This window comes from Salvia splendens, chromosome 14, assembly GCF_004379255.2.
Source record: "Salvia splendens isolate huo1 chromosome 14, SspV2, whole genome shotgun sequence".
In the NCBI taxonomy this organism is placed as follows: domain Eukaryota; kingdom Viridiplantae; phylum Streptophyta; class Magnoliopsida; order Lamiales; family Lamiaceae; genus Salvia; species Salvia splendens.
In genome coordinates, this window is record NC_056045.1 from 7,388,603 (window position 1) to 7,414,858 (window position 26,256).

At 39.0% G+C, this 26,256-nt stretch overlaps 2 protein-coding genes across 2 annotated transcripts; one reads left to right on the top strand and one right to left on the bottom strand.

Moving 5' to 3' along the window:
* Positions 1-7,164: 7,164 nt before the first annotated feature.
* Positions 7,165-8,942, top strand: LOC121763910 (cytochrome P450 736A117-like). Its single transcript, XM_042160003.1, has 2 exons — positions 7,165-8,061; positions 8,160-8,942. The coding sequence occupies exons 1-2, from the start codon at positions 7,165-7,167 to the stop codon at positions 8,754-8,756; spliced, it is 1,494 nt and encodes a 497-aa protein (XP_042015937.1). The 3' UTR covers positions 8,757-8,942.
* Positions 8,943-14,724: 5,782 nt separating this feature from the next.
* LOC121764763 lies at positions 14,725-15,502 on the bottom strand. Its single transcript, XM_042160786.1, has one exon. The coding sequence runs from the start codon at positions 15,379-15,381 to the stop codon at positions 14,998-15,000; it is 384 nt and encodes a 127-aa protein (XP_042016720.1). The 5' UTR covers positions 15,382-15,502; the 3' UTR covers positions 14,725-14,997.
* Between the last annotated feature and the right edge of the window lie 10,754 nt (positions 15,503-26,256).

Genomic DNA, 26,256 nt, shown 5'->3' on the forward strand with positions numbered 1-26,256 from the left:
AAGTGAGCGAACCCACCTCCGAACCAATTAGGGTGCCCTTAGTTCAAATAGTCGAGGCAGATGCAGAGGACAGCGATGAAGTGGCCGAGGATGACCACACTGAAGAACCCATCTATGTAACAACAGAGGTGGTAGTCACAATGAAGCTCTAGGAGGTGAGCCCATTTCCGCGATTCCAAAATGACACTGACTTATGCGGAACGAGGCGCAAAGGGTAAGCTGGCTAAGTCCGGGAATAGCTACCATTCTGAATCCCTCCAGGATATCGAGCCAGAGGAAGAGTCCCTCTCTTATATAAGCGCCATCGGGTTCGAATGGCTGCTAAATCATAGCACAACAGAGGTGCTGGTGGATTGGCTAAGGAATTCTTCACATCATTCAAGTTCAAATCCACCACGAACACCGACGCTGACTCGATATATTTCCGCTTATTCAATGTAGAGACTACGATGAGCATTCGAGAGTGGTCCATGAGATTGGGACTGTTGACCATGGAGGAGGACATCAGAGGGTACTGGGACGAAAGACACATTGGGCCCCCTAGGAAAACTCCTGGTTTTGATACGCAGCAGGCTTGGGAACTTATCACGCATAAGCGTGGTGGGTGTTTCAAGACTAGCATCTCGAGGGGAGTCCACATCACTAACCACCTCCTCCACTTCGCCCAGATCTTCATTTGGTACAATTTGATGGGGCAGGTCAGCTCTACCCTCACTACACCGGAGCTTTATTTCACTTGGTGTATGTTGAAAGGTGTGAAAGTCCATCTCGGGTACTGGCTAGCCCAGGCGTGCCATCTGATGACCACCCATACTTCTCGCCATCTCTACACATGCCATCTTCTTGGCACTTATCTGCAGCGGAACATATCGATGAAGATCGCGAAGTCAGTTCCGACCCTTGAAATGTGCGACCCCCCTGAGCAATTCAATGTCGATTTCTACTTCAACAAGGGGCTGTTGTACATGAAGGACGGTCAAGTCTATTTCTACGAGGTCGGACAGACTGAGGCAGCCGTAAAAGCAGAGGGGAGTTCAGTGACGGACACGGCCACGCTGGAGTGGAAAAAGAAGCTAGAGGGAGTGCGGAACGACATAAGAGAAATCAAGACTGAGCTAGTCACGTTAACCTCTACTGTCCTAGGGCTGAAAGAGCCATTGGGGGTGCATACGGACCGAATGACCGAAGCTTTGACCTTAATGATGAGAATGGTCACCTTCGTAGAGCAGAAGACACCTAGGACCCGGCAAAGCTCTTCCCCAAGAATCGTCCTAACTTCCCCAGCGGTCATGCCAGTGAAGAAGAGGAGGGAATCCACTACATCCGCCACCAGTGGATCTGCCGGTACATCAAGTAAGTGACAGAAGGAAGAGAAAGAACCCACCACCTCCGCTGCACCAATCAGGAAGGAGATCCCAAGGCCTGTAGGACTGAAGGCCAGGAAGGAGGATGCACCACCACCACCACACCCCAAGAAATCACGGAAGCCTGGTCCCCGTGGGGACTAGGGTCAGAATTGATCCACCACCCTCAGTAAATCAAGTAAATTTTATTTTCAGTTTTAGTTTTACTTTTACTTTTATGTGGTAGTATGCATGTTAGGCTGTTTCTTGTTGTTTTCTACGCTTTCTCCTACTTAGTCCATGACTTGGCCTAAGTGTGAGGAGACTGTTTTGTGTATGTCTTTGTGTTCTACCCTCTTACACTTATCCCAATTCTTGGTCTAAGTGTGAGAAGGTTGTGTTTTTGTTGTGTTTTTGTTGTGTTGGTGATCCCTGTTTTGTTGTCGCCACTAACTGCCATGTTTCCACCTCATTAGGATTGCTTGGGGATAAGCATGAATGATGTGGGAGAGGGTGAGCAGTTAGTGCAGTTAGTGTCAAGCATGTAAATAATCTGTTAGGTCTAAGAGTTTGTAGTTTTTTGGGTTCTGTGTTTGTGTCTGCATAACTGGTTAAATAAATAGCAAAAGCCCCTTAGGGAGAGTAATTGAAGAGAGAATACATGCCAATTTATGAATCTTTATCCCTTAATAATCAAAGTCAGTTGGATGAAGTGAGAACGATAGAAAATGCCTTAATTTGAGACTAACTGTGAAGCTCTCTTAAACGTGAGTTATAAGCCTAGAGTAGAACACTTTATACTAAACACATTGAAAAATAACAGAGTGGCTGCCATTGATGCTAAGAGAAAAGTGACACAGGTAGTAAGGACTAAAGGCAATAGGGATAACCATTTTGAGCTTAATTCTTTCGAACCTGCTGAACCTGCCTCATTGGAAGGGCACCCCCTAGCGAACACCTTGGGCTTGTACTAAACTTTATCCAATATCTTTGCAACCTTTAAGCCTTTATGCCATGTGAACAAGGGGGCAGGGATAGAGTAGCTCGATGGTAGGGGTAGAAGATAGATGGAGAAACATGGGGAAATGAAAAAAAAATTAGAAAAAAGGAAAATTTTAACTTGACCCGAGAAAAAAATGGATTGAATATGGGCAGAAAAGGAAATATAAACACGTTATCAGGCCCAAAATATTTTTAAAAAAAGGGCCGGAGAAGCTGTCACCTGACCCAAGAAAAGGATATATACAGAAAAAAGGGGGGCAGAAAAAATTTATGGCCTAGTGAAAAGGGAAATAGGAAAAATAAGGCTAATTAGCTAGGGAACAACTCCAAATTCTAGGAAAGATGAAATCATACACGGGGAGGTTGTTACCAAGTTTTTCCCCTAAGTTCACATGTCCGTATCATGTTTTTACTTGTACTTATTGAACTTAGAACCCTAGGATTCTCACCGATATACACTGTAATCCCCTAGCCCCATTATAACCCGATTAAAGACCTTAAGGAACTATTCTGTGACATCCGATCTTGAGGTATCAATGGCATGGCAAAATGAAGAGTGAATGATCCTAACATCCCTGGTGAGGAATGAACGATCGAGTGAATCCAACAGATAGTAAAACTAAGGTTATCTTGACGAACTGACAACTTGACTAGATAGACACAGGGAAGGGGAAGAATTGGAGGCTGTAAGATACTTGGATTGACCTTAAACTTGTGGGGATGGCTGCTAGGAAAAATATCAGTTTATGCGGTTATGCGTTAATGTGTTTTATTTTCGTCGTCTTAAGTTTTCTGTCTGTTCTGTATCTGTTTTTGTGTCTAGGTCTAGGAGTTTATGTCTTTTCTTTCAGTAGGGTCGGTTAAAAGGGGGAAACATGCATTGAAACTTGCCTTATTTCTTTTTCGTGTCTTTCATACTTGAGGACAATTATGATTTACGTGTGAGCAGTTTGATAAGGCTCGTTTCATGCATTTATTTTGGATCAAAATTCTGTGTTTTCCTTGGTGCTAACGTGTAATTATAAGTCCAGATGCGTGAATATTCTGCCGGACCCAGGAACGTGTTCTATTTACCAGGGCAGGGGAAATAGGAGCAAAAAAGTAAAGAAAATGAGCAGATGCCTCAAGGGCATAAATGTCAAAACACAAAACCGTTGCCCTAGGGATTGGAGCCGTGTCTATATATACGAGGAAAAATATCAAAGAAAAGGAGGCCCTTTAGTTAGAAAAATCTCTAGGAACTCTTAGCTCGCTCTCTCGTTCTTTCACTCTTAGCTCGACACGCATTTGGTTTTCATGGGAGATTCGGGGTAGTGTGGTGTGATTTTGTTCAGTTGGAAGTGTAACACCGTCCTGATAAAGGCGAAGAAACAATCCTTTAATTTTCTGCACGTACTTTCTCTCGCCGACTTCTTTGCCGGAAGCTCGGCGACTGTTTTGTGATCAACTCCGACATTTTATGGTTTAATCTAGTTCTATTTTCTGCTTTTACTCTGATTTGCAATGTTTTGTGTTGATTTTACTAATCTGGATGCTTTTCGCAATTGTTGGTTGTTTGGTGTTGAGATCGGTGAGATATGAGTCGATTCGCCGGTTAATTTGTTTGAATCGGAGTGGAATTGGTGTTGTAAGTTGTAGATCTGGTTTTGTTAAAGTTGAATCTGTTGGATCTGGAGTAGATTTCCATTTTAATTTTTGAATCTGAGCACGTACTTACTGGATTTGCATGGAATTTCCTGTTACTGTTTCCTTGCTTGACCTAGTAAATTAGATCTAGTAGTTTTTAGCTTAATCGTCTTGTTTCACGTTAGATTTGAAGTATGCTTTGTTTCTATGCTCTGTTCTGTTACGGTTAATGATAGTTTGATGAAGAAGATGATGATAATCGGTAGTTAGAATCAGATCCGTTGCTAGTTTGATAGTTGCAGCTTTTTCTGTCATTTGCTAATTAGGGAAATCTATTTGTTCCTTTTCCTTTCGTGCTTTTCTGTTTATCTGTTTTACGAAACTTTAGTTTACCTGACCTAGCAGTTCGATATATGTTCCAAAGTTAATTTCCAGTTTCGAATCAGAAATGCATTTATGTTTTACGCATTTTCCGTTCCTTTACCCAGTAGATAGAGTAGATTAGGTTTAAATTCCAAAGTCTAGTAGAGTAAATTTCAACCCACTTGTTGCGTGGCAGCAGCCGAACCCTTCCAAAACCCTTTAATGCATACCAAACTCCTCCATCCTTGTGGATCGATCCTTTACTTCCCTATGCTAGTCAATAGTGTAGTGGGTTGGGGTTTTTAAAGTGGGAAAGTGTGCGTCCGACGTGACTGCATATCCAAAGGTTCCACGATCTCCTAGACCTTGTGATCTAGTGAATCCTCTGGACCTAGGGGTTTGTAAATCATAACCATCAAGCACTTCGCTTTCCACTCACTTCAATCTACAAGAAATTAAGTAAAACATTATTTTTTAAAAAATAATATTATTATTTCTTAATGGGTTATCCGCAACCAACCCGAACCCAACCAGAAATTTTGGGGTTCTTAACGGGTAGACCCAATAAGGGCACGAACACAATAAAGCTGGACACAAACCCATTATTTTCGTGCGATTCGTGTCGGGTTCAAAATTGTCAGCCCTACCAAAATATTAAAACAGTGGATGGTGATAAGTACATAAATTTTTATTTTACATAAATAATTAGATATTTTAGGTAATTTATATTTAAAATCATTTTACAGTTTTTAAATAACTTGAAATAATTTAGTAGATTACATATCTATTCTTTGAGAATTGTTTTGCTAATACTCCCTCTGTTCACAGAAAATAGTTTCATTTGTGCACGACACGAGTTTTAATGAGGAATCAGAAAAGTAAGAGAGAAGAGAGAAAAGTAGATAAAGTAAGAGAAATAAAGAGAAAAGTAAGAGAGAGGAGAAAAAGTAAGAGAGAGAAGAAGAAAAAGTGGATAAAATATGAGAGAAAGTGTCCTTTTTGAAATGATACTTTTTTCGCGGACACCTCAAAATGGCAAAATGAGATTATTTTTCGTAGTATTTTTTTCGTGGACACCTCAAAATGGCAAATTGAGATTATTTTTCGTAGATGGAGGGAGTAGTTTCTTTTCCCCGGTACTTGAGCATGGGTGATTTTAATTTTGATTTCCCCCTAATTACAGTATAAATAGTAAATAAAGTTCCTAAATATGTTATTTTGATTTTGGGTCTGACTTATTGCAGGTATTGTGACTGAAATTCAAAATGATGAAATAATAGTAGAAAAATGGGTTGTGACTGATTTTGTGGTTGATTTTGAGGGCATTATTGTGAGATTTGCTTGATTATTGGTAAATCAATGAGATTTATTATTGATTCAGTATTGCAAAGAAGACTTTTCAAATGAGATGTTGATTCATTATTGCAAAGTGTAAATCAATGAGATGTTGATTCATTATTGCAAAGAAGACTTTTCATAAAATAAAATTATATTTATTTGAAAAATAAATAAAACCTTCACGATTTGTAAAGGAGGGACTTTGCTTGGATGCAAATAATATATATGCATACATCAAACACTAATACATCTTTTTAACGAATTAGAAGTTTTATTTTAATCACACTTTACTTAAATTTAAATTATTTCTTTAAAAAACAAATAAGACTTTCATAAAAGTGTTCAAACACTTTTTCAATAGCACACCAAATCTCATTTAAAAAAAATTAAAAAGTCTTACTCTCTTTTGTATAATTAGTAAAGTAAGAGAGAAGAAAAAATAATTAAAATAATGTAATGGATGATGGAACTTAAAAATAATGAAGTGAAAATAAGGAAAAATAATCCATAAATGGATATGTACTACTCCTTCCATCTCATGTTACTTGCACAGTTCCATTTCGGCTCATCAAAAACTACTTACACTATTTCTAATTGAAGTTATAATTAATGTATTTAATTAATATATTAGATTAAGTTAAGAGCTCCTTTATTAAGTGATATCTCGTTACACTTCAAATTCTAATTTAATTACACTAAAAAATCAATCTCAAATTTATGACCTAAAATAAAAGGTGCAAGTAACATGAAACGGAGGGAATAAATCTATTTGATGAAAGAAAAAGGAAATTCAACCAATTACTTATAAAGTCATATTTGATGATTTGAAAATTCTCACCACATTTATATATGCTCAATATATTATTTAAATGTCGTTTGTGAATAAAAAATCTTAAAGTCTTGGTCATTGTAGAAAAGTCCAATTTGGCATGTCAATAAAATCTACTCCTTCCTATGCATATCTCATTTTTTATATTAATTTTATAAAAAAATTGTCACATTTCAACTTTTAGACAAAATAAATTATTATTAATATATCTAGTTATATTTTTATTAGTGTTAGTATACTAAACAAATGTTTCCAGTGTATATGGTGCATGCATACATATTCAAACACGTATATAGATAGCCTAGATCCACTTATAATTCTTATTAGATTAAATAACATTAACATAATAATTTATTTTATGATTAAATATATGAAAACATATACTCCCTCTATTCCATAGTTGTAGTGTCATTTTATCATTTTAGTACGTTTTATAGTAGTGGAGTCATTTCCTTCTATAGTAAAAGTAAACATATTTTTCTCACTTACTTTTTCCTCTCTCCATACTTTATTACTCATTTTTCTTGATCTCCGTGTCGGAAAGAAATGTCTCTACTACTATCGAACGGAGAGAGTACAACCTCTATCCAAAAAAATAGATATGAATTAATTAATGGATATTGCCTTATATAAGGCTTATGATGTGTGCTTTAATCCATAGAAATGGAGGAAATTGGATTGAACTTCAACCCAATATTCATCATCTTCACCTCTCTTGTTTCTCTAATCTTGTTATTCTCCATTAACCGAATCTTATTCAAATCCTCACCCAAGAGAAAACTCCCCCCTTCCCCACCAAAGCTACCTATAATCGGAAACCTCCATCAGCTAGCAAGCTACCTTCCTCACCATGCCCTCCACTCCATGGCCCAACAACACGGCCCCATCATGCTTCTCCACTTCGGCAGCGTCCCCACCGTCGTCGTCTCCTCGGCTGACATAGTCCGCGAGATCATCCGATCCCACGACCTAAACTTCTCCAACCGGCCCGAGCTCAAGGCCATGAGGAAGCTGCTCTACGGCAGCAGAGACGTGGGCTCTGCGCCACACGGCGAGTACTGGAGGCAGATGAGAAGCATCTTCGTCCTGCAGATGCTCAGCAGCAAAAGGGTGCAGTCCTTCGGCTCGATAAGGGAGGAGGAAACGGCCCTTATGGTGAAGAGGATCGAGGAGAGTTCGGGGCCGGTGGATTTGAGCAAGATGATGGTGGAGACGAACGCTGATGCGGCCTTCAGATCGACGTTCGGTGGGAAATACAGTGAGACTGAGAATGGGAAGAAGTTTCCGGGTTTGATGAGGGAGTTCATGAATCTTATTGGAACGGCTGATATTGGTGATTTTTTTCCTTGGCTTGGATGGATTGGTCGTGTTAATGGTTTTGATAAGAGGCTTGATGAGACTGCGAAACGGATGGATGAGGTTTTGGAGAGTGTGATTCAAGAAAGGCAAGATCAGGTGAAGAATGTGAAAGAAGATTTTGTGGATGTTTTGGTGGAAATCTACAAGGATCGGAGTGTTGATTCCTCCATTGATCGGGACAGCATCAAAGCCTTGCTTTTGGTAATCTTTCTCTTACTCTCCCACTACTACTTCTATTGGTATTAATTATGTTAGGTATTGGATGTTATTGCACTGAACACATCGTGTGTTTCATACAGGATGTATTCGTTGGTGGAACTGATACAATATCCTCATCTACGGAATGGGTGATGTCGGAACTCCTACAACATCCTAGGGTGATGGAAAAGTTGCAATCCGAGGTACGAGGCATCGTTAAACAGAATCAACATATAAAACAAGATGACCTAGAAAAAATGGGATACATGAAGGCCGTGATTAAGGAAACCTTGCGTCTCCATCCACCCTTCACACTGGTTTCACGAATGACAAACAAGGACGTGCAGATCAAAGGCTACGACGTTGCTGCCGGGACACTAATGATGATCAATGTATGGGCCTTGGGGAGGGACCCTATCTCTTGGGATGAACCAGAAAAGTTTAGGCCTGAAAGATTCTTAAATTCTTTAATTGATTTTAAAGGGCAAGATTTCGAGTTGATCCCGTTTGGGGCTGGAAGAAGGGGATGCCCTGGGATTACATACGCTACTGTTACTATGGAGATTATGTTAGCTAATCTGGTACACAAATTTGATTGGAAATTGCCTAACGGGATTGACCTCGACATGACTGAGAGCCATGGATTCATTGCCCATAGAGCTTCTCCTCTTCTTGCCCTTGCCTCTCAACCTAAATGATTTAGAGAAACTTTTCACTTACGTTCACATGCAGACTTTAAGCGTTGACAACTTTTATATGATTCGTGTCATGTGCAATTTTCGTAAATTGTGTGTATTCTTAGGGATCGTTCAGTTGTCGTGTTTATTTGTGGTTGAAGGTCATTTTGAATCTTATCTCATGTTCAATTGCTATTTTTTTTCTCAAAAGCTCATCCTTTGAAAATTTATCTTAGCATATCCCTACATTGCCAATATTGTTTTGCCAGTGTTATATTGTCCATCTCATCTCCACCCATGTGACTAATTTAATCCTAGATAAATTCTATCTTTGTTTGTCCCACATTGTATCTCATTATTATCGTGACTAACGAATCGAACGGCATCTTAGACATGAATTATAGGAGATGGAACTGTGTGTCCTTCTTAAGGGCCTTGGACTTTTTTTAATTGGACATGCCTACTAGATTAAATACGGTGACGAGTACAAATTAACATTGGCTCATCAAGATGTTCAAGTTGCCAATCCTGATAATCAAACTCTTTGGTACGACACATCATGTGAGAAAGACTGAAAGAGGTCATTGGTCTCCAAGCATTATGAGTAAGCCTTCGGGCGCTACGTTTGCATGTTGTCTTTCCATAAACAAGAGTGGACGAAAAATACATTGATAAGTACTTTATCTGTCTCGCCATAAGCGAGATATTTCTTTGGTCATAGAATTCAAGAAAATGGTATTTCAAAATTAAGTGGAGAGAGTATAAATTTTAAATAAAATAAAATAGAAGAGAGGAAATGTGCTATTTTTTGTTTAAAAAATGACTTATTTTAGATGAGAAAAATAGAATGCCTTTGCTAAAGCCAAGTAAGTTCAGAAGTCAATCATTACAAATACTAGATTTCAATTATAACAATAAAAAAGACTGACATAGCCTATGTCAGTATCACATCAAAGCAGTATAAAAAAAGAGGTAACCATTCATGGGATTTTCAGAAAAATAATGACCAAAATAATAAATACCTACTCCCTCTATCCCTAATAAGATAATATACTTTTTTTATCTCACCCAAAATGACATATTCTATTTTTTGATAACTTTCACTCTATAATTAATACACTCAATCATTTTTTCTCTATCCAATTAAATATTTAATTCTCTTCTCTCTTCATTTAACACTACCACTCAATATTTCTCTCTCCAATTAACCACATTAACTAACAATTCCTAAAATCTCATTCCGACTAGGAGATGTGTCTTCTTAGCCGGGACGAGGAGGTAGTAAACTTACATCTATCACTTTTCCTCTTTCTTTTTACTTTTATTTTGCATTAACATGAGTACCAAGGTAATCTGGTAAATATGACCAACTTTAATATATTCCTAAGCATCGAATAGTAATACCAAACTTGTTCCAGAGTAACTAAGTAAGTACCCTTACCACGATTCATAGGGGCTCTAAAACCCAATTTTACTAAACTAATGAAACTGGAACATTAACACCTCAAAAGTAATTAGGAGATCATCTAGTCTCAACTATCATGCTGCGATAAAATATCAGGTTGAAATCTAAATTTTTTATGGGTACACTTTGAAATTCATTACCTAGCATTCCAGATCTAAAACTTGCACTGAGGAGTCTATTCAAAGCGTTTACTAAAAATCAATGTTCTTTGGCATCAGTGGCGGATCCAGAACCAACAAATGGAGGAGGCGGGATGAAACAAGAACGCAGAAAACTTCAAAGTGAACAAGAACAAAGACAGGAGTTGTCTCGTCCTCCTTGTATAGTCCGACTGTTGAGAAGTCTTTTAACGCCTTCTAGTTCATCTGACTCGGTAGTAGCGTATTTCTACTCAACTATCCTTTCCCAATTTCTTCGTAAACTTCTCCTACGCTCGAAACTTTAGCCTCGAAGCAAATCAAATTTCCTATTTGCTAACTATATAAAAAATGTGAACCAATTATGTATTATGCATTTTAACTTTCCTCTTATGATTCGCATTTAAACTTATATCTCACAAAAAGTCCTAATCTGGTTAATGAACTACAGAATTCTGTGAGAGCCTGCATCTACTTCTCTCACCCACCCCCTTAAAATTTTTCCATAGTGGGCTGCCAGTGCGTGCAGCAGTTAGTTTAGCGGGAATCGTGATTGCTAACTTAAACCCTATCTCATTAAGTGAGTCGGGTAAATGGGTCGGGTTAGCAGGGTGACTGGTTGGGCAAGCCCCACTTGGGACCAAATGGCACGCCATAGCCTGCCAAGGCGGCCGTATACTGCCACTGAAAACTGTCAAGACACAATGTGGCAGTGGTGTATGGCCAGAAAACCACCAACCAACATGGCCAATATTTGACAACATGTCACATGTTACATGTGTAAAAATACAGCCAAAAGACAGAAGGCTGATCTGCTGATCCTAGTTACCAGAACAAGGTACGATCCAAGTCTATAGCCCTCATTACAATATTCAATAAATGTGAGTAGTGGAAAAACGCATGCTTCGGATCCAAACTAAGCTACTCTCCAGTTAACAACAACTCAAATAATATGTAGCACTACAGTTATTCAACCATTAGAAGTCATGAACAATACTCTCTAACACTAAAAATTAATTGATCTTTCAAACACTTGAATTAACTGCTAGAACTACAATGCATAATGGTAGATCTAATGTCAAGGAAAAAGGCTAAACCAATATTTATCATTGATCCAAATCCAACAGTATTTTCATGACCATGAGGGAATAGCATAAGTAATATAGGTGTTTCATTTTCTACACTCATTTTGAAAAAAATAATAGTACTATAAATAGCTAAAGTGGAGAAAAAGTAAGTAAATAGAGAATAATGTAGAGAACGAGTGCAAAAAATAAAAAACTTCTATTAAGGCAAAACGGAAGGAATATAAAACATGATACTAGTGACTCAAAATGAGTAGTACTCCCTCCGTCCCATAAAAATAGTTCTTTTTCCATTTTTTCTTTTCTAGGTGGATCTCATTCTCCAGTAACAATACTTCAATCACTTTTTCTTTCTACATTTCTAATATTTTATCAATTTTGCATTAAAACTCATGCCGTCCTCAAAGTCCTTATTTTTAGAGGACGGAGGGAGTACTAATCAGAAACACACAAGGCAATTATTGTCACGACCGCCATTCTAGGGTATAATAAATGCGGGCGATCGTGACTTAAACAGACTTAAATATAACAAGGAAAATAAGCTAGGGTTTCATCAATAAGGCTTGACCAACATATTAAACGAGCAATTAAGTATAAAACAAGATGAGGGCTCAGGTCTAAATAATGAGTTGGGCCAGACATTTATATTAATGGAAAAGATTAAGAGTTTGACATTATCCAGCAAGACTTTAAAATATCCAATAACGGAACAAATTCAAGTTCAAGCCCAATTGCTAATAAGTAAAAGAAATATCGCAGCGGAAAACGACCAAGAGAAATAGTGAAGTCATGTGTGAAGACACGACGACACTCGGAGTTTCAAGACAATATTATCATTTCGTTTAATTTGCTCAACACCGCCAACCGCTCGTCGCCGCTCAACCTGCACATAAGGAAAATATATGCAGGGCTGAGTACTTATAAAATACTCAGTGGACTTATGCCGAAAACATTTTTAATAAAGATATAGTTTATCATGCCATACGTTAGTAACCATCGGGGTTTAGCTTTAGAAAGGCCCGAGGCACTCAAATCATTTCTCATTGTAAAATTCGACTGATCAGTCATTTTCCCATAGACAATAGCCATTTCTGCCAATACATGACAAGGAATGCGGCCGCAAACCAGGTCACTAGACCGGCCAGCCCGTACGCTAGCACACGATCTACCATAGGTGTACACTAATCCAAGTAGGGTTTGCGGCCCTACGAGGACCCGAATTCGATTTATATAACAGTGGCAACAGCCACATCAGATAGGCACGTTAAAACAAATCACGGCATGATAAATACTTTAAACCACCCTTATAGCTCCACAATCATACGTAAAAGAGTTTAGTAAAAGAAAGCCCACACATAGTGTAGGGTAGAAAAGAAGCCCACCTCGACCGTTTAGATACCAACTACTGCATTTCCTTTGTTATCACGCTTCGCGCACTAGTTATCACCTTTAGATAATGTATATATCTTATCAGTCACAACCATTGACTTAATATTATGCATGTCCCTATCGTTTTCCCTTTTCCCATCTTTGAACAACACATCATGTCATCACATATATCAATCATGTATATCACTTATAACAACATAGTGTTTTTGTAAAGTTAGAAATCTGGCAGCACTGCGCAACCATTTTATAAAAATTATTAAAAATCCACCCGACTTCCGTTGGGGATAAAATTTTACCACAACGCAGTAGACTCATCAAATAACTTCCAGTTTAAAAATCATGTTAAAATAACGTTTTTAGGTCAGTCAAATAGAAAACGTAACTCACTGGTCGAGAAAACACTTTCTGCCAGAAATGCGCAGTCATCTTTAAAAATTCACCATAAATTCATCTTTCGTCCAAATGAGTTGAAATTCGCACACAATACAGAAGACATCATGAAGTTTACTCAAGAAAAAGAATCGATCAAATCGGAGTTCATTTGGTCAGTCAAATACATGTCGGAACATACTGTCCGAACTTACAGCTTTTCATGCCTTTAAAAATTCGAATTAGGGTTTATCCCTATTTATTCAAAATCAACTTTTTCATGGTTTTAACACACAACCATGCTCGAGAGAGTCCTTATACTCATGTTTTCGTAACATCATATATCATTCACCATAGATTCATTAAATCATCAAACAATTCATTCAAAACGCAAATCACACATCCAAACACAAATTCCCACCGATTAAATCCCTTAGATTTGAGATCCCTCCACTCACTAGATGCATGAGGGAACAAAAGAAGAGTTGAGATGGAGAGGAATGAAGAATAGGGTCCGATTTTTACCTCTCTTGGACGAAACAAACGGTAGGAACGAATAAAAGTCTTGATTCTTCAATAATCTCTTGGAAATTCGAAAGGATCTTGGGTAGAGTGGGAGATTGAAGAAGACGGAGGGGGCGTGTGATTTGAAGCAAGTAGGCGTGTGAATTGTGTGCTAGGTTTAGGGATTTAGTTAGTCTTTATTTATAGGCTTAAGTAATAGAGTATCCCATAATTAATTGAAGATTTGAGAGAATAATCAAATTAAGATTGGAGAGATATGGGGATGATTGGCGTGAATAATGATGGAGAATAAGGGAGAATATTTCGAAAATCATGGCTATATAATTAGCCATTGATTTAATTTAGTATTTTCACGGAGCAGAATAAAATAATACGGAGCAAGAAAATTAAATAAGAATCCTCCCACAATTGGGAATAGGCGTGTGTTTTAAATTCCTCCCACAAGGAATAATTTCCAAATCTTGAGTAAAATAAAGATAAGTCAAGATTTGCTAGGATATTCCAATTAAAACATGGAAAGAAATAATTAAGGGATCAAAATAAATAATGAATAATTTGTTCTCCCACAAGCTAGGAGATTTTGAAATCTCCCTTAAGAATAATAGGGGCCGATTCTTTCATCAAGAAATAGGATAATTAGGCTTTGGATTTAATAATTATCACAAGCAAATAATTAAATCCAAGAAAATAATTCCTCTCCATAAATTCATAGTGGTCGAAAATTCCAATAAAATGGGTAAGGCAATTATTGATGATCCTATTAAAATCTCACTCCCCAAAATAAAAATATAATTTGCGGCTATATTTCATTCCGCATCGATTAATTAAGGCCACGTCATCAATTCGACAAGATTGACTATTCCACCTCTCAACTCCAAAACAAAATTAGGTCGCATAGTCAATCTTGTCATTAATCCACTCGTCAATTAATCCACATACTTCACGGCATTAAAACATTTAATGCAAAATTTTAGGGTTCGAAAATTAGGGTTCGAAAAGTGGGGCGTTACAATTATGGCTTGGGTATGTAAACTGACAGAATTCGAGATCCAACAGCAAGCATATACACATGGAACCTAGCTTCTATCAGATCAAATACAGATCAGAATTCAGTGATAAGAAACCTAAGTGAGTATAACGATAACACAATGACAAGATGGCAGGAAACATCAAATTCAAAACAGACAAATATTAACTACGAAATACATCCAACAGCCAAACAGATCCTAACAATTAGGGCACACGAAACTCAACTAAGAATACCAAAAGTGTGGGCGATGCGATTCGGGAAATCAGGCGTGCTTTTCGATCCGATTTTTGAGGCGATTGATCTTGACGACGAGCGCCGTGACGGAGTAGAGCAGCCAGTAGAAGACGAGGGCGGAGGCGATGAGGAGGGCGTTGCGCTGCGACTTCATGATGGATTTCTGATGGCGGAGGTGCTCGGAGGGGGAGCAGGAGTCGGACTCGCAGGTGGGGCCGGTCTCGTACTTCCAGTAGATGTCCATGAGGAGGAAGAGGCAGAAGGGGACGATGGAGAGGAAGGGTTTGAGGAGGCCCTGGGTGACGGTGATTAGGCCCTTCCGGATGGGGTCAAGGCCGGGGAGGGTGAGGGAGAGGAGCATGATTGCCTCTGCGGCGGCGGCGTAACCGAGGACTACCCATTCCAGCGCCATTCAATTTCAATTTCAATTTTGATGCTGATCTGATTTCGGAGAGGAAAGGGGATTTTCAAAAGGGGGAAATTATATTGGAGAGATGGTCTTCGAATGGGTACTATTGAGCTTATTTTCCATATTAATAATAATTTGCCGAATGCCTAATATATCTATGGGGCTTCATTTGAAAATGGCATGTCAATTTAACCTAGTCTGTCAGAGTTATTTTCTCATACAAAAGATGAATACAATCATAATGGGGACAAGATTCTACATGTCCTAGGTGGTGTGAACACTAAGATTCATAAATGTATTTTAGCAGGAATTGACTAAGTAGTCTCCGAAGGTGAATATGGATGGATTTTTTCCTTTAGCTCACCTTGTTGGGTTGCAAATCCCACACTAAATCGGAGAGTGGAGTGAAGTTAGAAGTGGTATACAAGTATTCTCCAATCTCTATTAGTTTGAAGTGTTTTGGTAGTGACTCAAAAATAAATTCGTGCGTGTTTGTTGTAAAGCGGACAAAATTAAACTAATGTGCAGTCGAAGATCCTAATAAGTGGTATCAGGATAAATCATCAACAGTTTTTCTATCAGCCACAACCACTTGTTGATTTCACATCAAGGTTCTGTCAATATTGCTCATTACAGAAGTACCCTAAGTTCATACTATCTATCAAGTTTCCCACTAATTCATCGTCTTCTACAATTTCATGGTATCCGAATCTAGAGCAACACAGATGCTATATATGAAAAACTTGAGTCGTCCTTTATTTTACTGAACCATTCCACAAGTATATATTACTTTGTTAATGTAAACGGTAAGTAAGAAAATCATATCCACAGATAAGAAAAGCGAAAAATGATGATTTAATTCATGTTATGAATTCTAATAAATTAGAGTGCTTCGAGTTAATGGACATGTGTGTGGGACAATATAGTGTAGTGGGAGAAGTTGGTTGGGCGGCTATGCCACAGCGTTGTTCCCCGCCCGAAAATCGAATGGGAAGGTTTGAAGCATGGCCTATACGGGAAGGTTTTCCTTTTGCATAGTCAATTCAAGTGCCATGTCTAGGCTCCACTGGGCATGCACAAGTGTGGTGCGGAGTGTGTTCCTAGTGTGATTCGTGCGCTTGCCTTAGCCAATCCTGGATGCGTCATATGCACCCAACACCAGAGTTTAGCATTCTCGTGAGGTATGACATGACCCGAATCCCTGTGCCCCGTGTGTTATATCTACAATTGTTTATTTGCTTTCTTTAATTTTCAAGTTTTTTAACTTTCAAAACCAAAACCAAACTGTCTTTCCAAATAGTGAAAAAAAACTTAGTAAGAGATAGTCAGTCTGTGATCGTTTTCACTCTGTTCAATATCTGGTACTGACCATTAGCTCTACTAGATCTACTCTGTATACTTGAAGGTTTTTTTTAGTGCTAATAAAAAGTACATTCTCAACTGTGAAGGAACGGATGGAGTATATGTTATTGAGTTGACACAAGTTTTAACGTATAATTTGCAAAGTAATAGAGAAGAAAAAAAAAGTAGTTGAAATAGTGTAGTAGATGGTGGTGTCCATAAATAATAAAGTAGTAAAAGATATGGAGAAAAAGTTTCCATAAATAGATAAGAACTATTTCTATGGGATGGATGAAAAAAGAAATTCAACCTATTTCTATATAATGGAGGGAGTACAATATACTCCCCCCGTATTCAAAAAATAGAAACATTTGAAACGGCACGGGTTTTAATGCACAACTGGTAAAGTAAGTGAGAAAAATTGGTAAATTAATAGAGATGAAAAGAAAAATGAGTAAAGTAAGAGAGAGGAAGAGAAAAAGTAGTGAAAATAGAGTTAGTGGATTGTGGGGTCCATGTCCTAAAATAGAAAGATTCTAAAGTTTTTATTTTTAAGGAACGACTCAAAATGAAAATAGTTGTTATTTTTAAAAAATGGAGGGAGTAATAACATATAGGATCCAACAAAACTTATCTTGGCAGTAACGACATAAATTTTAATGAAAAATTAGTAAAGTAAAAGAGAAATACGGAAACAATGGTTGAATTATTTTTAATGCCAAAGGAGACTCATCTTATCGGAGAGGACCTTGTAATAAATAGATATGACATAATTTTCGTGAATGAACAAAAATGGACATAAAAAATATTTTTTTTGGATAGAGGAATTAATATAAATTCATTCTAGGTACCCAATTTGGATAATTATTTTTATATATTTGGTTTATGAAATATATGGGTACATGCATCATTGGTCCATGAAGTATATGGGATATTTGAAGTCCAAGAATAACTAATTACCTTGAGTGGTGATTTGAGTACCTAGAATGAAATATTTTGTTAGTGTAGGCATCAATTTTGTAATCGCTTTATTAATTTTGATGGATGAAACTAATTTTGATGGATGAATTTCCCTTGAGATTAAAATGGACAAAAAATAGTGCCAAAAAATATAAAAGTACCTTAAATATTGAAATAAACTATTTAGTGGATCGAAGAAGTATTAATTTTGCAGTCACTCTTTTACATATTCGCTTCTTCTTCCTTAGCTCTTAACTTATATGTTCGGAGAATGTTATATCATGTAAAATAATGTACTCCCTCCTATACTACTTGAGTCATATTTCACTTTTACCATAAATGGTAAGTAGGCTCACATTTCACCAACTTATTCTACTCACATTTTATTATAAAAATAATATATAAGTCGGACTTATATTCCACTAACTTATTTAATCCACTTTTCTTTATATTTCTTAAAATCCGTGCCCTAATTAATTAGGACTCTTAAGCTGTGATGGAGGGAATAATTAAAACTTTTCTTTATAAATAAATATTCTGTCCCACTTTATTAGAGTAAGATATGACAGCGCTAACTTTCTTGCTTTATGTCTTTTGAAAACCTTTTCTTGCTCTATTCTATAGTATTCCTTTCCATCATCAAATGATCCTTCGAGTTTAAGTTATATAGTGTTAATGTGTGCGAATTTTGAAGGTGAGAATATACATCGCAGTTGGTATATATGTATTCACGTAGAGATTATCAAAGTATAAGTAATGTTAAGTGCATAACTAGAGACTAAATCTTAGCCATTAAATTAAAACGATCTAGTTCACTATATGAGCATTTCAGTTTACAATATGAATTTAAAAATAAGGAGTGAACCAAAATACATTTATAGTGAAGTATTTACTCCGTCAAGGATATTTAGTTCACTACAATGGCGTTTTGGTTCACTCCTTTGTGTAGTGAACTAAATCACTCTTATAATGAACTAAATTCATGTTCTCTAGTTATGTATTTAAGTAGTGGTCTCCCTAGATCACTATTTTGCATTCACATATTCATTTCTTTGTCAACTAATTAACCTATGCTAATGATGCAGCATGGGGTATATGATATGATAAAAACATCGGAAATATAAGCAATTCTGCATTGATAGTTTGATGTTCAACTTTCCAATCCTTAGGGGTAGCATTTGTCATGAATTAGTATTTCATCCCTAAAGCATGATCGTTTCATGTCAAACGTATTAATCCTACTCCCTCCGTCCACTTAAAATAGTTTCATTTATGAACAACATGCAGTTTAATAAAAAACTGATAAAATAAGATAAAAGAGAGAAAATGAAAAAATAGATTAAATAAGACAAGGAAAAAGAAGAAGTAGGAGAAAGAAGAAAAAGGTAATCTACTTGGAAAGCGATTCCATTTTTAAAGTGAGATTATTTTAAGGTTTAAGGTTTAGTGAGAGCATCTCCAATGGCGGCGTCGGCACCGGCACGCTGATTTTTCGCGGACGCCGGTGCTGACGCCGAACCATTGGAACCGGCGTGGGCGAAAACGGCGTCAGAATCGGCGTGGCGACGCCAATTCTTGGACTGATGACGGTTCTGACGCCGATCCGGCGGGCGCCATTGTAGACCCCGGATCGGCGTCAGACCGGCGTCGATTTAATTTTTTTTTTATTTTCCGAAACACTATATATACGCGCTTTCGACGTCATTTTCATTCGCACCACTTGTATTAACGAGTACTCTCTCTATCTTAATTTCTGTACAAGATCAACAACGAGATATGGAGAACTACAACGAAGGTACTCCAGCGACGACCGGGTCTCAGACTCCCCCGGCTCCCGCAGGAGGTGGTTGGCCTCCGATGCCCGAGTACTACAACATGATGATGCCGGCGTGGTCACCCGGGATGCAGCAGATGATGCCACCGATGGCCGCCGGGGGAAGTGTGCCGGCTTGGCAGGGGGTACCGCCGATGCAACCCCCTATGCAGATGATGCCGGCGTGGTCACCCGGGATGCAGCCACCGGCGCAGGCCATGCCGCGACCGTCATAGGCCATGACGCCACCGTAGCAGGGGACGCCCGGGGGGGGACGTCTATCGGCCGACTTTTGAATTTTCAACCAGTTCTTCGCACACATCGACCCCAGCGGATGCACAATTGACGCAGGATGCCAGCTTCTCCTTAGAGGATTTGGATTTTGATATGAACACACTTTCGGAAACTCTCTTTCAAAGCCAGGGAGTAGGGCGGGGTCGGAGCACCCCTAAGAAGAAGGGCAAGGCCAAGAAGGTCGGCGAGTCGTCGCAGCCGGTTGAGGATAGCCGGGTCCGGAGAAAGTGACGGACGCGGAGAACGTTTCGCTGGCCAATGCGTGGGTGAGTGTCTGCGATGATCCTCTCGTTTCGAACAACCAGAGGATCGTCAATTTGTGGGCGAAGATAGCCGCAGCCTACAGGGCATTTTGCCCTGAAGGGAGACCGCGCACCGGGGAGGAGTACCGGAAGTGCTGGGACCGAATCAGGTCTGCCGTATCTCGATTTTTGAGTTTGTACGCCAACGCCCTCCGGATGCAGACCAGTGGCCAAACAGAGGAAGACTGTAGGAGGATTGCGGAGAGAGCCTTCCCGGATCCCCCGAAGTACCATGAGTTCACCTACTGGAACTGCTACGTTGTGCTCAACGAGTCGGAGAAATTCTGGGCAGGTGTCGACGCTGGCTGGCCGAAGAAGCAGAGACTGAACTATACCGGCGATTATAGCAGCAGCAGCGGTGGTTCCCACGACCTCCCCGAGACGGCCCAGGAGGTCCTGACCCCACGCTCGTTCGGTAGCCGACCTCGCCAGGTTGGCCAGAGGCGGGCTCAACGGGATGCGCGAGGGGGCACCCCGAGTATCCAGGAGGTCCAGTCGCCATCCCCCCTCGGTAGGTCAAACGAGGAGCTCAAATTCTTCGCGCGTCAACAAACGCGCACTCAAATGGCGAAGACTTTAGCCGAGTTCCAAGCGGCGGTGGACCCCGAGGTTAAGACTTATCTTCGTGTATTGCTCCAGAGCATGCGTGAAGAATTGGAGGGGTTGCAGAGGGATACCGGCGGGAGTAGCCGCGGCGTAGGTGGCGACGGAGGCGAGGACGGCGACGACGACGAAGAAGGGCTGGGCGACGACGGAGTCGAGGACGGCGGCGATGAGTGATTTTTTATGTACTTTTGTAATTGTACTTTTAAATTAGCTGCGTACTTTTTTTAAAATTAATGGACTTTTTTTTAAAATTATTGTACTTTTTTAAATTTTAATAGTATTATTCAATTTTCCCGTATTTGTCTCGTAAATTAAATTCCGTATGTTGCTACGATTGTAAATTAAATTATATAATTGTTATAAGTGATGTGGATATGATATGGGAAAGCTATGTGAGGGCTATTGGAGGTCCAGTTGATGTGGCAGGATGATGTGGCAGGTGGATTTTAGTGCTGATGATGTGGCAGTGGGAAGGCTATGTGAGGGCTATGGGATGTCCGCTTCTATTGGAGATGCTCTGAGATAATACACTGTACCATTTCTTATCTATGTTCTTGAAACATCCAAAACTAAGACAAAATGTTCAAACAGTACAATATCATAGGTAGCATAAAATCAAAGAAATACATTGTACATCAATTAAATATACTACACAAAAGAATAGACCAATCAGTTTTGTTGGAAATATTGTAGCCTTTTACACGGACAAACTCTTGCTATTACAAAAGAACCAAAAACTAGAAGGTAAATAAAACAAAGTAAATACAATAAAAGGAACAAGATGCAAACTATAGTTTTCTTTAAGTCGAGTCGAGGTATCCCTCTCTCCGCAAGACGAGATACGCCCCAGCTAGTGCTCACGGATTGGCGCAACGTCCCCAAAGATGAAACGACTTTCCTCCTATCGAGTTGAAGAACCTCAAACTCGTAGGCTCCGGCGAACTTGAATTGGAGGTGAGAACCGAGCAATGCAATGCTCCTAATGATGCGAACTAGAATACTTGAGAGCTAGAGAGAAGAGAGAATGATTTGTTGGTGTGTCCTTTCTCTCTACAACTCTATGCCTTATGTAGGCACAAAAGAGGACATGGAAGGTCTTGATAATATTTCACCATTAAGCAAACCATTATGCTAAAGGTGGTTACAAGAGATTGAAAGCCAAATGATTGGCCACATCAAAAGTTTCCTCATGTTACACGTTTCTTACAATCCCCCACATTGGTTAGAGCACTGCAAGCTCAAACCAACACAAGACGTGTATGCATGCATGTAGACTCTTTTGCTCAGTTCTCGAGAAACGATACTGCATTTGGAGAGGTAACTTGTGATTTTGAACCTTCCATAGTCAACACTATCGGACATACCGGCAGGCTAGTGGACGCGATGCCTTGAACTATTCCTCCTTGGTATATGCCTAGTCAATAGCATCAACACAATATTGTCTCAACTCCATCAGTTCTCACGTTTGTGTCCGTTTCGGTCGTGGAACACCTCTTTGGAATTCATAAGTGACTCATACACACGGAGCGGCCTCACTTCTCACTTACATAGGTCATTCTTTCATGAGTATCCTGCCATACTGCATCTCCTTGAGATTTCAAGAATCATTAAAAGTCAAAGACTTAACCTCTTACCACATACAGGTTACAACACTCAGTGTTTTCTAAAGAATGGGCGAAGATTAAATCTTCCAAGTGTTATAGCTAGATTCATATAGCTTCGTTTTCCCATTGAACCAAGCCCATGAGATCTCCAATCGTATGGTTGGATTAAAACTATAATCATCTTTTTAAGATGTGGTTTTCAGTCCCATTCATTTTAGCAATTTATGCATTTGATCACGGTTTAAACCTTTCGTTAACGGATCCGCTAAGTTATCCACTGACTTTACATAGTCAACTGAGATAATGCCACTTGTGATCAACTGTCTTACGGTATTATGTCGCCGACGAATATGTCAAAATTTACCATTATAAAAGCCACTTTGTGCTCTACCTATAGCTACTTTGCAATCACAGTGTATCAATACTGCTGGCACTGGCTTCTTCCAACATGGAATACATTCTAGGAAATTTCTGAGCCACTCGGCTTCTTCCCCTGCTTTATCCAATGCGATAAACTCAGATTCCATGGTGGAACGAGCAATACACGTCTGTTTTGTTGATTTCCACGAGACAGCACCACCCCTCACAGTGAACACATACTCACTTGTCGAAAATGAGTCTTTTGAATCAGAGATCCAATTTGCATCACAGTACCCTTCAAGTACTTGGGGATATCTTGTGTAATGCAACCCAAAGTTAATAGTATACTTCAAGTATCTCAAAACTCTACACAGAGCTTTCCAATGTTCCTTGCTTGGGTTGCTCGTAAATCGGCTCAACTTGTTTACAGGACAAGCAAGATCAGGTCGAGTACAGTTTGTGATAAACATCAAACTTCCTATGACCTTTGCATACTCTTCTTGAGCAACAGAATCACCCATATTCTTGCTCAGATGGACATTGAGCTCCAAAGGAGTCTTTGCTGGCTTACAATCAAACGAGTTGAATTTCTTAAGCATTTTCTCAACATAATGAGATTGCGTTAAGGCAATTCCCTCATTTGTCCTCAATATTTTGATTCCGAGAATCAAATCAGCTAGACTCATATCTTTCATATCAAAATTTCTTTTCAACATGTTTTTTGACTCGTTAATAATGGCACTATTGCTGCCCATTATCAACATATCATCAACATAGAGACACACAATAACAAACATGTTATCTGTGTTCTTATTGTAAACACACTTATCACACTAATTAATAGTGAATCCATTTGCCAACATCACGTTGTCAAATTTCAAATGCCATTGTAACGGTGCTTGCTTCAACCCATATAATGACTTTACCAGTTTGCATACTTTACGCTCTTGCCCAGGCACAACAAGCCCTTCGGGTTGTTCCATATATATTTCTTCTTCCAGATCACCAATCAGAAACGCAGTTTTCACATCCATTTGGTGAATCTCAAGATTGTGCAGAGCAGTAATTGCAAGAAGTTCCCGAATGGAAGTGATTCTCGTAACAGGTGAATAGGTATCAAAAAAGTCATACCCTTCTTTCTGCTTAAAGCCTTGGACAACTAGGCGAGCTTTGTACTTATCTATAGTACCATCGGGCTTATATTTCCTTTTCAGAATCCACTTGCACCCTAAAGCCTTACAGTCTTCAGGCAAGTCTACTAACACCCAAGTGTTATTTCTCATGATGAATTCAATTTCACTGTTGATAGCTTCTTGCCACCACGCTGCGTCTGGGCCAGACAAAGCTTCCGCCAATGACTTTGGTTCACCATCCAACATGAAAGTTATGAAGTCTGGACCAAAAGTCTTAGCAACTCTAACTCTTTTACCACCCTTGGTTCTTCATTCTCAGGACTTGACCTCGTTTCTTTTGGAGAATTAGAACTAGTGGCTTCATCCACCATTCTATCACTAGAACGATCATCTTGCTTCTTGCAAGGAAACACATTCTCAAAGAATACAACATTTCTAGATTCAATTATCGTTCCTTCAGCTACATCAGGTATAGCTGACTTATGAACTAAAAAACGACAGGCGTTGCTGTTAAGTGCATATCCAACAAAGATACAATCCACTATTTTAGGACCAATTGTAACTAGTTTTGGAGGCGGCACTTGTACCTTCGCTAAACACCCCCACACTTTGAGGTATGTATATGAAGGTTTCTTTCCCTTCCACAGTTCATAAGGAGTCACATCCCTATTTTTGAGTGGAATTTTGTTCAGGATATGATTCACTGTTAACACAGCCTCCCCCTACATGTTCTGGGATAAACCAGAATTAATCAACAGAGCATTCATCATCTCTTTAAGTGTTTGATTTTTTCGTTCAACAACTCCATTAGATTGGGGAGAATATGGAGCCGTTGTTTGGTGAATTATACCACTTGTATGACATAATTCTGCAAACGGGGCTACATACTCAACACCTCTATCACTTCGAACACACTTAATTCGACAATTAAGTTGATTTTCGGCTTCATTTTTGAAGTCTTTAAACACTTCAATTGCCTCATCTTTACTTCTTAATAAGTAAAGGTAACAATACCTTGTGCAATCATCTATAAATGTGATGAAGTACTTTTTACCACCTCTAGTTTGCACAAATTTACCACCTCTAGTTTGCACAAATTTTAAATCACATACGTCTGTATGGATTAACTCTAGAGGTTTTGTGCTCCGTTCTACCGAGCGAAACGGTAGCTTGGTCATTTTTGCTTCAACACAGACTTCACATTTCTTTTGTGAGTTAAACTCGTGAACTTTTAGTAAATCAAGATTCACTAATCTTTTTATAGCATTTAGATTTACATGTCCCAATCTATTATGCCATTCAAGCAAATAAGAGGATGCGTCATCTTCCTTATTGCTTATTCCTTTTCCACGGTGAATGACCGTAACATTTAGCTCAAAATCACATTCACTAGGTGACCTTCACCTATGAACTTTCCATACTTGGTCAATATAACCTTTTCACACTCAAATTCTAGTGAAAATCTATGATTTACTAGAAGTAAGCCTGACACCAAATTATTTCGGATGTCTATAACATGCAGCACATCCTTAAGGGTAAGAACCTTTCCTGATCCTAATTTTAGGAACACATTACCCACACCAACCACCTTAGAAGAGGCTTGGTTTCTCATACGTACTTTTCTACCTCCAACAGATTTGTAAGTAGAAAAAACGCTTCTCTCGGAGCACACGTGACATGTGGCACCAGTATCAACAAACCATTCATTTGGATTATTACCATGGTCCACGTCGGAGACCATTGCGATCACCTCGTGATCTTTGTTGTTTATAACAACACTTCAAATAATTTGCACAGTTTTGTTTCCAACAATAAGTACACAATTATATTGAAACAAATGTGCATTGATATATTCATCAACCCATGCATCCCAATTACTACTACCAAATCTAAATTGGTCTTACTTGTTAAATGACAAACGATAAACACAATTCTCAAGAGAATGGATCTCAAGGAATTAACCATTTCGTAGCCCATGAACATTGCGACTGTTCGTTTCTTCATTCCAGCTTTGGTTGACATGATTTCAGCAAGAGGACAATATCTCGTCTTGCGATTGTTGGAAATATTGTAGCGTTTTACACGGGCAAACTCTTGCTATTACAAAAGAACCAAAAATTAGAAGGGAAATAAAACAAAGTAAATGCAATAAAAGGAACAAGATGCAAACTATAGTCTTCTTTAAGTCGAGTCGAGGTATCCCTCTCTCCGCAAGACGAGATACGCCCCGGCTAGTGCTCACGGATTGGCGCAACGTCCCCAAAGATGAAACGACATTCCTCCTATCGAGTTGAAGCACCTCAAACTCGTAGGCTCCGACGAACTTGAATTGGAGGCGAGAACCGAGCAATGCACTGCTCCTAATGATGCGAACTAGAATGCTTGAGAGCTAGAGAGAAGAGAGAATGATTTGTTGGTGTGTCCTTCCTCTCTACAACTCTATGCCTTATATAGGCACAAAAGAG

Excerpts from the sequence above, each read along its gene's own strand:
- LOC121763910 (XM_042160003.1), top strand. The coding sequence starts at position 7,165 with ATGGAGGAAATTGGATTGAACTTCAACCCAATATTCATCATCTTCACC. Across the intron at positions 8,062-8,159 it reads GCATCAAAGCCTTGCTTTTG|GATGTATTCGTTGGTGGAAC; the intron begins GTAATCTTTCTC and ends TGTTTCATACAG.
- LOC121764763 (XM_042160786.1), bottom strand. The coding sequence starts at position 15,381 with ATGGCGCTGGAATGGGTAGTCCTCGGTTACGCCGCCGCCGCAGAGGCA.